General features: G+C 36.2%; 1 protein-coding gene across 4 annotated transcripts in view; it reads left to right on the top strand.

Moving 5' to 3' along the window:
* MOV10L1 (Mov10 RISC complex RNA helicase like 1) overlaps positions 1-12,214 on the top strand; it is a 35,045-nt gene that overhangs the window by 19,160 nt on the left and 3,671 nt on the right. For all 4 annotated transcript variants that reach the window (XM_017818255.1, XM_017818256.1, XM_017818259.1 and 1 more), the window contains 10 exons: positions 481-539; positions 1,099-1,214; positions 4,319-4,415; positions 5,466-5,644; positions 6,152-6,298; positions 7,010-7,131; positions 7,945-8,044; positions 8,475-8,639; positions 10,092-10,265; positions 11,047-11,196. In XM_017818255.1, coding sequence (XP_017673744.1) covers positions 481-539; positions 1,099-1,214; positions 4,319-4,415; positions 5,466-5,644; positions 6,152-6,298; positions 7,010-7,131; positions 7,945-8,044; positions 8,475-8,639; positions 10,092-10,265; positions 11,047-11,196 — 1,309 coding nt within the window. The remainder of the gene's footprint in view (positions 1-480; positions 540-1,098; positions 1,215-4,318; positions 4,416-5,465; positions 5,645-6,151; positions 6,299-7,009; positions 7,132-7,944; positions 8,045-8,474; positions 8,640-10,091; positions 10,266-11,046; positions 11,197-12,214) is intronic.

Genomic DNA, 12,214 nt, shown 5'->3' with positions numbered 1-12,214 from the left:
AGGTGGGGTGTTTTGAGGTATTTTTCTTAGTTTTTTTCCATTTTTAAGAAAAAACTATACCACTATGGTTACAAGACTATGCAAAAAAAAAAAAAAAAAAAAAAAAAAGCTGATGTTAACCACCCGTCCTTTTATACTTTTGTTTTATTCATGGAATATTGTTAACTGTTTGGAGTTACATAATCTTCTCTGTAAATTTAGCTTTGAAGAGAAGTTCCTTGAAAGACTAAGCATTGAACACTAGGCCATCTTTGTATCACTGAAGAGCTAGAGAATATGTGTATCAATACTATTCATAAAAAAGCTGTTGACATTTCTGCAGCGTATTTCTCAATAGATGCTTTTTAAAAAAAAAAAGTAGTTTTATATAAAACTCCTATTTTTATATGCACTGGTGCATAGTAAAAAGTACCAGATACCTAGTAGATGTGTGCTGTTATAGTGTGGAAATGTAATCTACAAATCTGTATTTGGTAACAGGATTCCTAGCAGGCGATGCCAGTTGGCAATTCAGCAAGCTTCCTACCTGGGTGAAAAAGGTACACTTCGGTTGACTTAAACTGTCTAGAGGAGTTTCTTTGTGGGGAGTCTTGTGTTTTATATTTCTTTCATATCAGAGCATACTGAGAAGAATGCATTGTAACTTGTTCTTAGAGGAGTTATCCATGTGTTTGTTGGGGGCTTTTTATGTTTTGTTTTGGTTTTGTTTTGAAAATCAAAAAGCAACTTTCTGAACGTTTCATCAGAATGATTTCATCTGTTGGCCATGACAGGGAGGAGGACTGGAAGCAAACTTTTGTGAACTGTTTGAGCCAGTAAGAACTGTAGAAATTATACTACTTAAATAATAGCAAATGAAATGGCCATGTTTTTTATTACCTCAGAATTTGTTGAAAAGTGCTGATTTCCTGTCGTATGGTTGAATTGAACGATCCATATGAACTTTACGCAGGTCTTTACCACATTCATTCTGATAAACCAATTTTAGCAGCTCAGAGTAAGCTGATATATCAGCAGTAATGTTAATTAGTGAAACATGAAAAGTGTTTTTGTGACTTCCAAATTTCTCTACTTTCTCTTTCTCTGCTAAATTTGAAGTGTTATTTCCGGAAAGGCTTGTCTTGCAATCACCACAAGCTGTCAAGACACAGAATACTACTGAGTACTGTGGTGTTGATGATGGCCTTAAACAATCTTCACAGCAGGAAAGTAAGGTATCTATTCTGTAAATATTCCTTAAATATTCCTTAAAATTATAACCTTCATTCAGATTGGTAACAGATACCTCCTGTGCAGCTGTTGTTAGAAAGGAATTGCATAATGGAATATCAAAGAATCAAAGTTATAATCTGCTGCATTCTGATGACAGAAGTTTTGTTTGCTGCCTGGGGATGGAGAATTTTATGGTAGTTGATACTGTTAAGCACTCCCATCTCAAATGGAAAGTGCTTATAAAAAAAAGTGTGTGATTGTAATGGGAATTATGAGATTTGCCTTAAACTAGTTTTCATAGCTACTGTTGAGTAGATGCTTAAGTTCTGTTACTGCAGCAGGAAATAATTTTGTGATAGAAGGTAATCATCCTGTTCTGAGTAGATTCACCCAGGCTTAACTGCCACTTAGATTTCTACATTTTCTTAATATAATTTTTCTTAGAAAGGTCTTCATGAGGCTGCCTGGTCCTCTTCCTGTTTGAAGCAGGACTGTCACCACCACTAAATCAAGTGGGGAGGAGTAGACACAATTCTTTATTTTTGTCTAGAGTTTCCACAGCATCTGCATAACCTGTGCTTCACCAGCTTTACACTCATTTTTCCCTAATTCCAAGTATGAATCTTCCACCTGCAATTTGTTGATGTAGTCCCTTGTTATATCATTTGTGACTACCAAGAAGAGTTTGTCTCTCATTTTTTGTAACTCTGATATAAGCCATCATGGGCTGTTAGAATACCTCTGCATCTTCTCATGGCCAAATTAAAAATCCAAGCTCACAGCCTCTCCACTTCAGAACATTATAATGGCTCATATACAGTTCTAGCATCCAGATATGCTCCAGCTGAGCATCAAACTATTGATTAATACTCTTTAAGCCCAGTAGTTCAGTCAGTTTTTCAACTCATCCTATCTGTCTGTTGATCCAGCTAGTATGTCTTCAGGCTACAAATAAGAGTGATGTGGTAAGTAAACCATTTCAAAAGCCTTGCTGAGGTGAACGAATATTACAATGACTGCTTTTCTGTTGTCCATGTAATAGTCTTTACATATAATAGTCTTTTCATCAGAGGAAAATCAGGTTGATCATGAAAGATCTGCCCTGTGGTTTAGCTGTGTTGTCTGTTCCTGGTCACCTGTTTTTTCCAATTATACGAAGCCTGTGGAATCCAGAAGGGTGTTCTCTCAGGGACTAGAGTGAGGCTGGTGAGCCATAGTTCCCCAGGTCTTCCTTGTCCAGAGCAGTATTGACTCTTTCCTGCTATCGGAAACATTCCCTGGCTTGTCCTGATTATTTTTTATTATGGGTGATAGGCAGCAGTGTCCAGTCATATGAGTGTGGTGGATCACATCTACCTTCTCCAGTGTCTCTTAAGCAGACTGTAGCTCCCCTTCTGTTACTTGTCCCTTTCTTTTACTTACTGTTACTTTGCACAGGAGTCTGGAGGTGTACATATGAGACAGAAAGTACATTGAGTTCTTTCAGATGTCATCCATCAGTGAGTTGTCTATTCCTATCCAGCTGTGAGCCTTCATGATCGTTGAACTGTCTCTCTTCCACCACATTTGCTAAATCCCTTCTTACTATGCTGTTTTTCTCTTAACTTGAGCAGTACCTTGATCTCTTTGACCTTCTGATTTTGTCCAACTCTCCAAGCAACGTTTTTATATTTTTCCTGTCATTGTTTCTGCTTGTAATACGCTTTTTATAAATTCATCAAGAAGCAGGCCTTCTACTGAAATTCCCGATGATCTTGTGCAACAGGATAGTTTGTTTACAGTCTCTCAATAACCATTTTTAAGCTCTTGTGAGCACCTTTTTCCTCACATAGTAGCTTCTCAGAGGATTTTGCTTGGTGAGTTCTTACAGAAATTGAGGTTTGTTCTAGAAGAGCCAGAGTTCTGACTACTGATTTACTTTCTTAGCCTTACTCTAACCTTGCAAATCTCTGCAGTAAAATCTGGTACATGGTCTTTCCTGTGTATGAGGAGCAAGTCTAATAGAGTGTTATTTCTGATCAGTATGTTACCCATTTACATTAACAAGTTGTCACCAACTAGTCTAGGAATTCTAGATGTTTTCTAAGTGAATTGCATCAGGTGTGTGATTGAAATCTTCAGGAAGCTTCACCATCTGTAATCAGGACACTGATGCCAGTTGTTTGTCAGAAATCTCCTCTATGTTCTCTTTCTTCTGGAGGGGATTTGTTACAGACCACTAGACAGTATTGCTGCTAGTCCATCTCTCTGTGGTAACAACTCAGACAAATCTCTGATTTTGCAATTAGTAATATGTAATCAAGGAGCTCCTCACATAGACCCAGAGCTGTGCTGCTGCTCTCAGTTATTGTTCTACAAGATGTCTGCTTCTACTGGGACCTTTCTGTTTGACTAGAAGGATGGTGGAGAATATCACCTGGACCACTCATGCTTTTACTCCAGACCTAAATGATCCTCCCCTTGCTCTAAAGTGTCACTAGTACCTACAGGGGTGAGCAGCAAAGGCAGTATTCAGAAGGACTAAAAATGAGCCTTGCAGTCTTTCCATGACATCGTGGCTCTGTAGAAGCAACAAAGATCTCTGTCCTGTACAAGGAGTAATCAACCCTTAATATTCATCACTTCACTGAATTGGAATCAGTATTATTAAGATGACTGAGGTATCTTGTCTAGAATTTTACCAATACTGTATCCCCTACAAGCAGTTTTCTTCCATGCTACAATCTGAAAGGACGTGTGTCCGCTAAGGAAGAAGCGTGTGTCCATGTATCCATGTATCTAGCTTAGTGGTATGGAACGTGAATGCTTTCGTGGAAGGAAAGAAGTTATTCAGCCATGGCTTCAAAATCTGAGCTGCAAATTATTTGCGAAATAAATATTTAATGTTAACAGAAACAAAACTATTAGAAATCTTTAAATTTAATGTGGGAATTCCTAGCACCTTCTACTACTCCTATCTTTCTGTTTTCACAATAGATATTCTATTTAATGGGATAATGGTATTTGATGGGTAAAAAATTAAAACTTAACTTCAAAAGTTTTAGTGAAGATAGTTGCCTGTCTTCTTAAGGTTGTAAATGCATTTATATTCACTTGCTGTTTTCAGGTCAAAAAAAAGAAGAACAAACAGGCAAAAGGCATGACATCAAGGGAGGTGAATGTACAGGATATGATGAGAGTAACTCTGCCAACAAGCCAACTTGGTATACTTTCTGTACTTGAATATAAAGTATTACAGTTCAGGATTGCAATTACTTCAGTAAGCCAGGGCTGAGTAAGATGCCTTTAAGATGTCTTTGTGCTCTGTCTTTTAAAGACAAATTCTAGAACTGCTAGCGGGAAGTTTCTGTGGAGGCTTTATGTGCATTACTTCAACATCTCTAGTTCACAGAATCCTAGAATGGTCTGAGTTGGAAGGAGCCTTAAAGATCATCTAGTTCCAACCCCTGTGCTGTGGGCAGGGACACCTTCCAATAGACAAGGTTGCTCAGAGCTCTATCCAGCCTTGCCTGGAATGTTTCTAGGGAGGAGGCAGCAAACATCTGGTGATATATTTTTAGTTAATTATCATTTTACAGTAGTTTACTCAAAAATATTTGGTCATATTCAGAGTTTGCAATTTGTTACTGGAATGGTGTCTCTCATCCTTGGGAGAGCTTCTTTGCCAAGGATGCTCAAACTTTTTCAGGTAGTTGAGATCATTGCTACACCTTTTTGGAAAGTGTGACTTTAAATATCAGTGTACTTGAATGCTGAAAAGGGTGATTGTGTCATTTCGTATCAGTAGGATGCCTAAAGAACTACTGATTAGATTACCTAGAATGCACTTCTGTCCAAGGGTTAATAAGATTCTGCTGTGGAAAGCTAAAGCTAGACTAATTCAGACAGGATTACGAAAAAAAATTCCAATAGTTGTAGTTTACTAGTGATCAGTTTTGCTGTTCTAGGACCAAAAAGTGATCTTGATGCTCAAATTACTTTCAATAATTTGAAGTAGTTTTTATAGATTGTTGGGTTACATAATCACAATCCTTTTCTGGTCTTCAGTAAAGATCCAGTACACTTTGGAAATATTAATGGCTTATTTTCTACATTATATTCTATGAAAACTGAATTTTTGAGAAATTCATTAGTTGTTACCACAAAAGGAAAATAAAAATTTTCAGAAGCATATTGTGAATTGGAATTGCTTTAATCTACATATGTTACAAATATTTATGTAAAGTTCTAATATATGGATGTCTTGATTATAGCTGGTGAAACTGTGGCACTTAAAGAGAGAGCTGGTGAATTTTTCAATCCGATGCTGAATGTGCAACAGAAACTGGCAGTGAAAAGGATACTGAGTGGTGAATGTCGCCCAACACCTTATATTCTCTTTGGACCACCAGGAACTGGAAAAACAGTAACAGTAATTGAAGCTATTTTACAGGTAGTGGTGAATGACAAATCAGTCATCTCTAATCTTTTCAGTATACTTACAGTATTTCTGTAAGTATCATCATATTTTTTTTCCAAGGTGTTTTCAAAATACTCTATTTAAGATCATTTTCTGTAGCTCCGTGAAAGAGGAAAACCCATCTTCACATGCATTTGACAGAGTTGAGAATGGCTTATTTTCAGGTCTTCTTGTCTTTGTCTTTAAAGCTTCAGTGAACAGTACCTAACTTGTGATTCCAGTAGTGCATAATGTATTCATGGAGCACAGATACACATTAATATGATAACCATGAATTAATTCTGCTGTGGGTACACTCAGTTTGAGAGTACTTAGTCTTGACTGTCAACACAAGTGTTACTGAACTGCAAAAGAATCAATGAGTATAACGTGTATGCAAAACTCTTCTGGATTTTCTGTTCAGTGAAATAAAGTGGGAACGTTTGAGCTTTTGCTACTTCTCTAAATAACCTTTTTAAATATCTCTTTTCTTTAACGTAGATACATTATACTCTACCAGATAGTCGGATTTTGGTATGTGCGCCATCAAATGCTGCAACAGATCTGATTTGCTTGCGGCTGCATCAAAGCGGTCTCTTAAAACCGGGAGCTATGGTCCGAGTTAATGCTGCCTTCAGGTCAGCAGAGGTAAATATTATAGATAACTGCCAGTTAATATTTCCATTTTAATATTTTTATCTTAAAATACCAATTTGGTATTGTAACTTCAGTTGCTGTTAGACTGCTTAGGCTTGCTTAGGATCCAAAGCATTGCATTACTCAACATTTTCCAGAAGACTAACTGGAAAATGTTGATCATAATCCTTAGTTTGATTGTATGAGCATAGAATCTTAACATCTTTTTTGCTTAACTCTACAAGCAGCAAATAGTATTGTTGGGGATTTTTAATTTGATTTAATTTTTAAATTATTTTATCAGTCCCAGTTAAGACTACTTACACAGAAAGGGAACAAGTAGGATTGTCATCTTTATGCAGGACACACACATTGTGGGTTCATTACATACACATATATATTTATACATATATATGTGTGTAGGTATGTATGGATATATATACACATATAAATACATATATGTATATATACGTGTGTGTGTGTGTACATATAGATATGTAACATGTGTATGTTACATATACACGAAACACTTAAATGTTCCATTTTGTTCCTTACAATAAAGCACAGATGTCTCGCATATGTACTACTTTGTTTAGGTAAATTTATTAATTCATTTTGGTGTATGAATGGGTCTAAACCTATGTGTTTTGCTCAGCTTCTAAAATAGTTTTCAGAGTGCTTTTCTGGCATTTTGTTTTACAAAATACCTTTTTGTTTCTGCAGCAGATTGATGACATGGTGAAACCTTACTGCAAAGATGGTGATGATATTCAGAAAGCATTGTGGTCCAGGATAGTAATTACGACGTGCAGCAGTGCAGGATTGTTTTATCAAACAGATACACGGTAGAGTACTATAGATAGGAATATCATGGAGATAGCCAGATGATACAAGCCCCAGAGCTTTTAGAGACTCTATACTATAACTTAGGCTGTTTTTAGTACAGTTCATGGCATCTGTCTCTACTGTGAAATAGAGCAAAGCACTTGGTTTTAGTAATGTTCTAGCAGAAACTTTCTCCATAATAAATTTAAGAATTATCTTGATTAATGCTTAAAATTTTTGACACAGTAACTTCTCCTCTGCCACCAGTGGAAATTATATGGCTGTTGACAATCACTTTGGCTCAAAATGATTGTCACACTAAAAATTATATTGTGTTTGTGACAGTCACCTTTAGTAATTGTAAACAAGTACCATGTCAAGTGCTGTTAACCAAAGATTTCTCTGATTTTGATTTTAACTTTGTAAAAGGACACTCTGAAGCTTTACTATCTTGAGCTGTTTGGTAGAAACAAAGCTTGGGGGTTGTCTTAGCTACACCACAGTGCATTGTTCTAATTCAATAGCTGAAGGAAATTGAAAATAAGGCAAGCTTTTCTAAGTATCTTAATCTTGGTATAAACAACACTTTAATTAAGATAACTGGTGGTTGTGTATATCAAAGTGTGTAAGTAAAGTCAAAAATTAAAAATTAAAGTTACACTGTTGTTTTTTCTATATTTCCTATTAAAAATATCCATCTTTGCTCTGTGTGTGTGGAGTTGTCTGGCACACTTGACAAGGATGTTCACAGAACTGCTGAGGTCAACCACAGGGTGGCAGAATGAACTAATCTGAAAACAGCCCTGTTTCAGGTTAATGTTATTTAATTATAGGCTTGGACACTTCACTCATGTGATTGTGGATGAAGCAGGGCAAGCAAGTGAACCGGAGAGCCTGATTCCTATTGGACTGATTTCAGAAGCTCATGGACAGGTAGTTCTCTTAACATCATTTGCTGAAAGGAAAAAAGTTGGTTTATTGTTTTCATTTTTGTGAATGGTGTAGAATTCAAGCAGCCATTTTCTGGTGATGAGTATGAGATTCTGAATATTTTTAATAGCTCTTACTCATGCACCATATCAATTCCCAACGCTTAAACGAGTTGTTTTACATCTAAAACAAGTCTGTGTAGGACTGGATCAGTGTGTGGAAGATGTAAAAATAAAAATATGCATTTTTAGTTTAAGACGACAACATACTGCTCTCCTGGGGCTAACCCTTCTTTGCAAACAGATGTTTGAAGGAAAGCAGAATACTTGATATGAATTGATCTCTGAATTCTGAAATGAGTATGTCATTAAAAAAGGTAGTTTCAATAACCACTGTTTTAATGTAAAATGGATTTTTTTAATTGCATATACAGATAGTTCTTGTTGGAGATCCAAAGCAGTTAGGGCCGGTAATAAAATCTAAACTTGCGCTGACTTTTGGATTAAGTATGTCCTTGCTGGAAAGACTGACAACAAGAGAGCTATATCTGAGAGATGAGGATGCTTTTGGTGCCTGTGGAGCATATAATCCTTTACTGGTGAGTTAAACTTTCTGTTAACGTTTTTCAGTTGAATCAAAATAAGGAGAAATTCTGGTTCCTGCTGTTTCTTTACCACTGTTTTGCTCCCTGATGCTTAGTGATAAGTCTAGCTTGAACATTAATTCTTATAAAAGCTTGATTATTTTGCATATATACTATGAATAGTAAGGATGCTGAGCCCTCCAGTATGTTAAAACCTTTCTTTGAGGGGGTCCTCTATTCTTAAGCAGAATAAGTCAAATAGGGTGCCCAAAGCACAATTGTAGATAATAGCTTAAAATTTCTTTTCATATTCACTGACCACATTTACCATAACTTCATAACTTAATTCTCCACAGATGAACAAGTACAACTTCTGTTTTTGACATAAAAAGACAAACAAAGTCTCCTGTTTAAGGATTAATTTTGTAAATGTCATGTTTCAGGAAGGGAAAAAGAGAAACTGTTCTGGTTTCTTTATCATCTCTTCCTCTGTAGGATAGCTTCCCTAAACTCTTGTATGGTGAAGTACCTAAAGTCTATGTTAAGTGGCAGAGGTAGCATAGTATATAAACAAGCACAGATGTTCCAACTGCTTTAAATTACTGTCTGAATCTGAAAAATAGGGCTAAAGTCAAACTTCTTAAGATGCCTTCCTATTCTTATGGTAGCATACTTTGAAGAATTAAACTGAGAGCAAAATATAAGTAGATGACCACATAAGTAGAAAAGGGAGGAAACCTGATGGCAGACTTAAGAGGGAAAGTGAGAGTGTATGGCCCGAGGCTTTAGGTTAGGTCAGCCTGCTGAAAAACCTGTCATGCTTCCTCCTAAAATCTGTTACAGCAAAATGTTGTTGTTGTGTTCCTTATACAGTGCTTAAGGAGAATTGGCATAGTCAGAGAGCAGGAAGTGTGAGGGCTTTAAGGATATGTTTGGACTGGAATATCCTATGTTATCCTTTTTACGGGACATATTTTTTTCAAGCTGGTTATTACTGTCTAAAATGCTTCCTTAAGACTATTCTTTCATTTAAAGACAATTACATTTCAGTGTCTTAAGGCCAGCTTCTGTCAGCTGTTCTTATGCTCCCTTTTTGCCTGTCAAGACTTCCTCACAATAACAGGTTACACCCATGGAAACTCCATGAAAATAATCAAACTCTTAAAAAAAGATAATATGCCTATAGATCAAATGTTTTTAAAAAACAAAGAATGACCAATTCATCTATCATGTACATTCAATTCCTTTTGTTTCTCCTTTGGAGAGGAAAGAGATGGTCCTTCAAAAAACTGCTTTGATCTAGTTTTTAGATCAACCTGCAGTTTTTGCCTTGAGTACAGTTTTTTGGCAGCTTTAGAAATGCTAAATCCTAGAAGATGGTAAGGTAGTATCTGCTTGGGAGCTGTGTTCTGAGAAGTCTGATGAATTACCTGTTTCAGTTTTGGATTTTGGGGTTTGACTTTGCAGATCACAAAACTCACGAAGAACTACAGGTCACATTCTGCATTGCTTGCCTTGCCATCTAAATTGTTTTATCATAAGGAGCTAGAAGTTTGTGCAGACGCTTCAGTAGTAACTTCTTTGCTGAATTGGGGTAAATTGCCCAGGAAGGGATTTCCATTAATTTTTCATGGAATAAAGGTATGTAAAATGTTCATATAATGAACTCTATAGGCCTGATAGCAGTTTGCTGATGTTGTGGAAGAGTTTTCTTTAGAATGAATTCTAGAAAGAATATGAAAAAAGAATAAACTGGCTTTTGCAAGTAATGTGACTTCCTGAGCATCTGGTTTTAGAAACAACTACTGAAGTCAAATATTTGCTAAGAACTTGAGCAGCTGCCTATTGAGGTGTATTCTGGGAGACATTTTGATGCAAGTTCTAATTCATAGCAGATGACCAAGATGGAGTTACAGTCAGCTGCCTTTAGCTTGCTTTTGATGAGAGTTTGCTACATTAAACTGGATACAATCTTCTAAAACTAAAGGATTATTAAGGCTTAAGTGAGCAGGGGAAAAAATACTACCTTGGAAAAAAAGTTTTTCTTTAGTCTTCTAAGAAGTTAGTAAAAAGTAGCAATATCCCCTGCTTGGAGAGGCTTGGTTTTGAACTCTTCTACTTTGCACAAAAGCAAGATACCAACTTTATAACACGCATTATACTTTAGTTGAGATTTAACTCCTTTGTTGCACACTTAAAGTACTGTTGTCCTATCAATTCTCTTCATATACGTATAAAAAATATTATAAAACATTAGGTGATACTTGTTCATTGGAAAGGGTGTATAGAGAGGAAGAGAAATTATATATAACATTCCATCACTCTTTTTTGCATTCCGGATGTATAAGAATAATGTATTAATAAATACATAGTCATTTCTGCAGCTGATCTCCATCATCTCATTTCCTTTCCGCTGATATAGGGCACTGAAACTCGTGAAGGTCACAGTCCTTCATGGTTTAATCCAGCTGAAGCAGTTCAAGTGATGCAGTACTGTTGCCACCTTGCTAAAAATGAAAACGCTGCAGTGTCAGTGACAGATATTGGAGTAATTACACCATATCGTAAACAGGTATAATGTTTAACAGGTCTAATATCTTAAGAGCTTCAAAGTTGCTGTATTTCATCTTGTGGTTTTATATTGTGGCTGTTGTTCGTTAAAGCAGGGAGGCATATCTTAAAATTTCACTGTAGTGTGTCATGTTACACATTATATTATCAATCATTAATGATGCTGCCATTGAAATATAGAGCTAGAGAAAACAATAATGTCATTCTACTGGTTTTTTAGTTTTAAAAATCAGGAAATTATTAAGGAGACAGATTTGGAGACAGAAGCAGATTTTTCAGTTGTTAGAAGTAAAGAAGGCAAGTCAAGAAGTTAGTATCCAATAGCTGGAACAGCAATCTCATTCTGTCACTCTCTGTACTGAGGACCAGAACAAAAGGGAAATGTAGTTAATCAGGTGGCATGTTACCTTTTTATGACTTAGAAGAGACTAGAGAAATTGTGACTTCTTAGCTGACTTGTAGTCAGACTTGAAGTTTGGGCTGCTATTTAAACCTCTAGATAATGCTGAACATCAAATGCTATGCTTTATTTTTAAAAGTATTTATATTCATGTGTGTTAAATATGTGATGTTTACTTTCATTTTAGAAATAAAATTAATACCCTTTCAGTTCCAGAGGAGGTCCTGGAGAGTGTGCACATTGTTCTTCTTGGTGTTCACATCTCAGTATTTATAACTTTGTATGCGTGGCTTGGGAGAAACACTGTGAGGTGTGAGGAAAAGACCAAGCCCTTGTGAAGAAATCTCACTTGCAAATTAAAGCTCTGCTTGTACTGATCCATCTGGTCAGGTGTCTTCACCTGCCCATGTTTACCTTTACTACTTGTTTTTTATATATTTATATATAGTATTGAAGTGACCAAACCTCTTACACTCCCTAAATGATGATTTCGCATGGTTTAATGTGACTGTGCCTTTCATCTGCCTGTGATGCAAGGCATGTGAGAGTAATGTCTGCTTCAAGAAAGTCACTTTGTATTCTGGGAACGCTGATTAGAAAGTAGTCTTTGACTCTAATT

This window comes from Lepidothrix coronata, unplaced genomic scaffold (assembly GCF_001604755.1).
Source record: "Lepidothrix coronata isolate B3197 unplaced genomic scaffold, Lepidothrix_coronata-1.0 Scaffold66, whole genome shotgun sequence".
NCBI classification, from domain to species: domain Eukaryota; kingdom Metazoa; phylum Chordata; class Aves; order Passeriformes; family Pipridae; genus Lepidothrix; species Lepidothrix coronata.
This window is presented reverse-complemented; position numbering and strand designations above follow the sequence as displayed.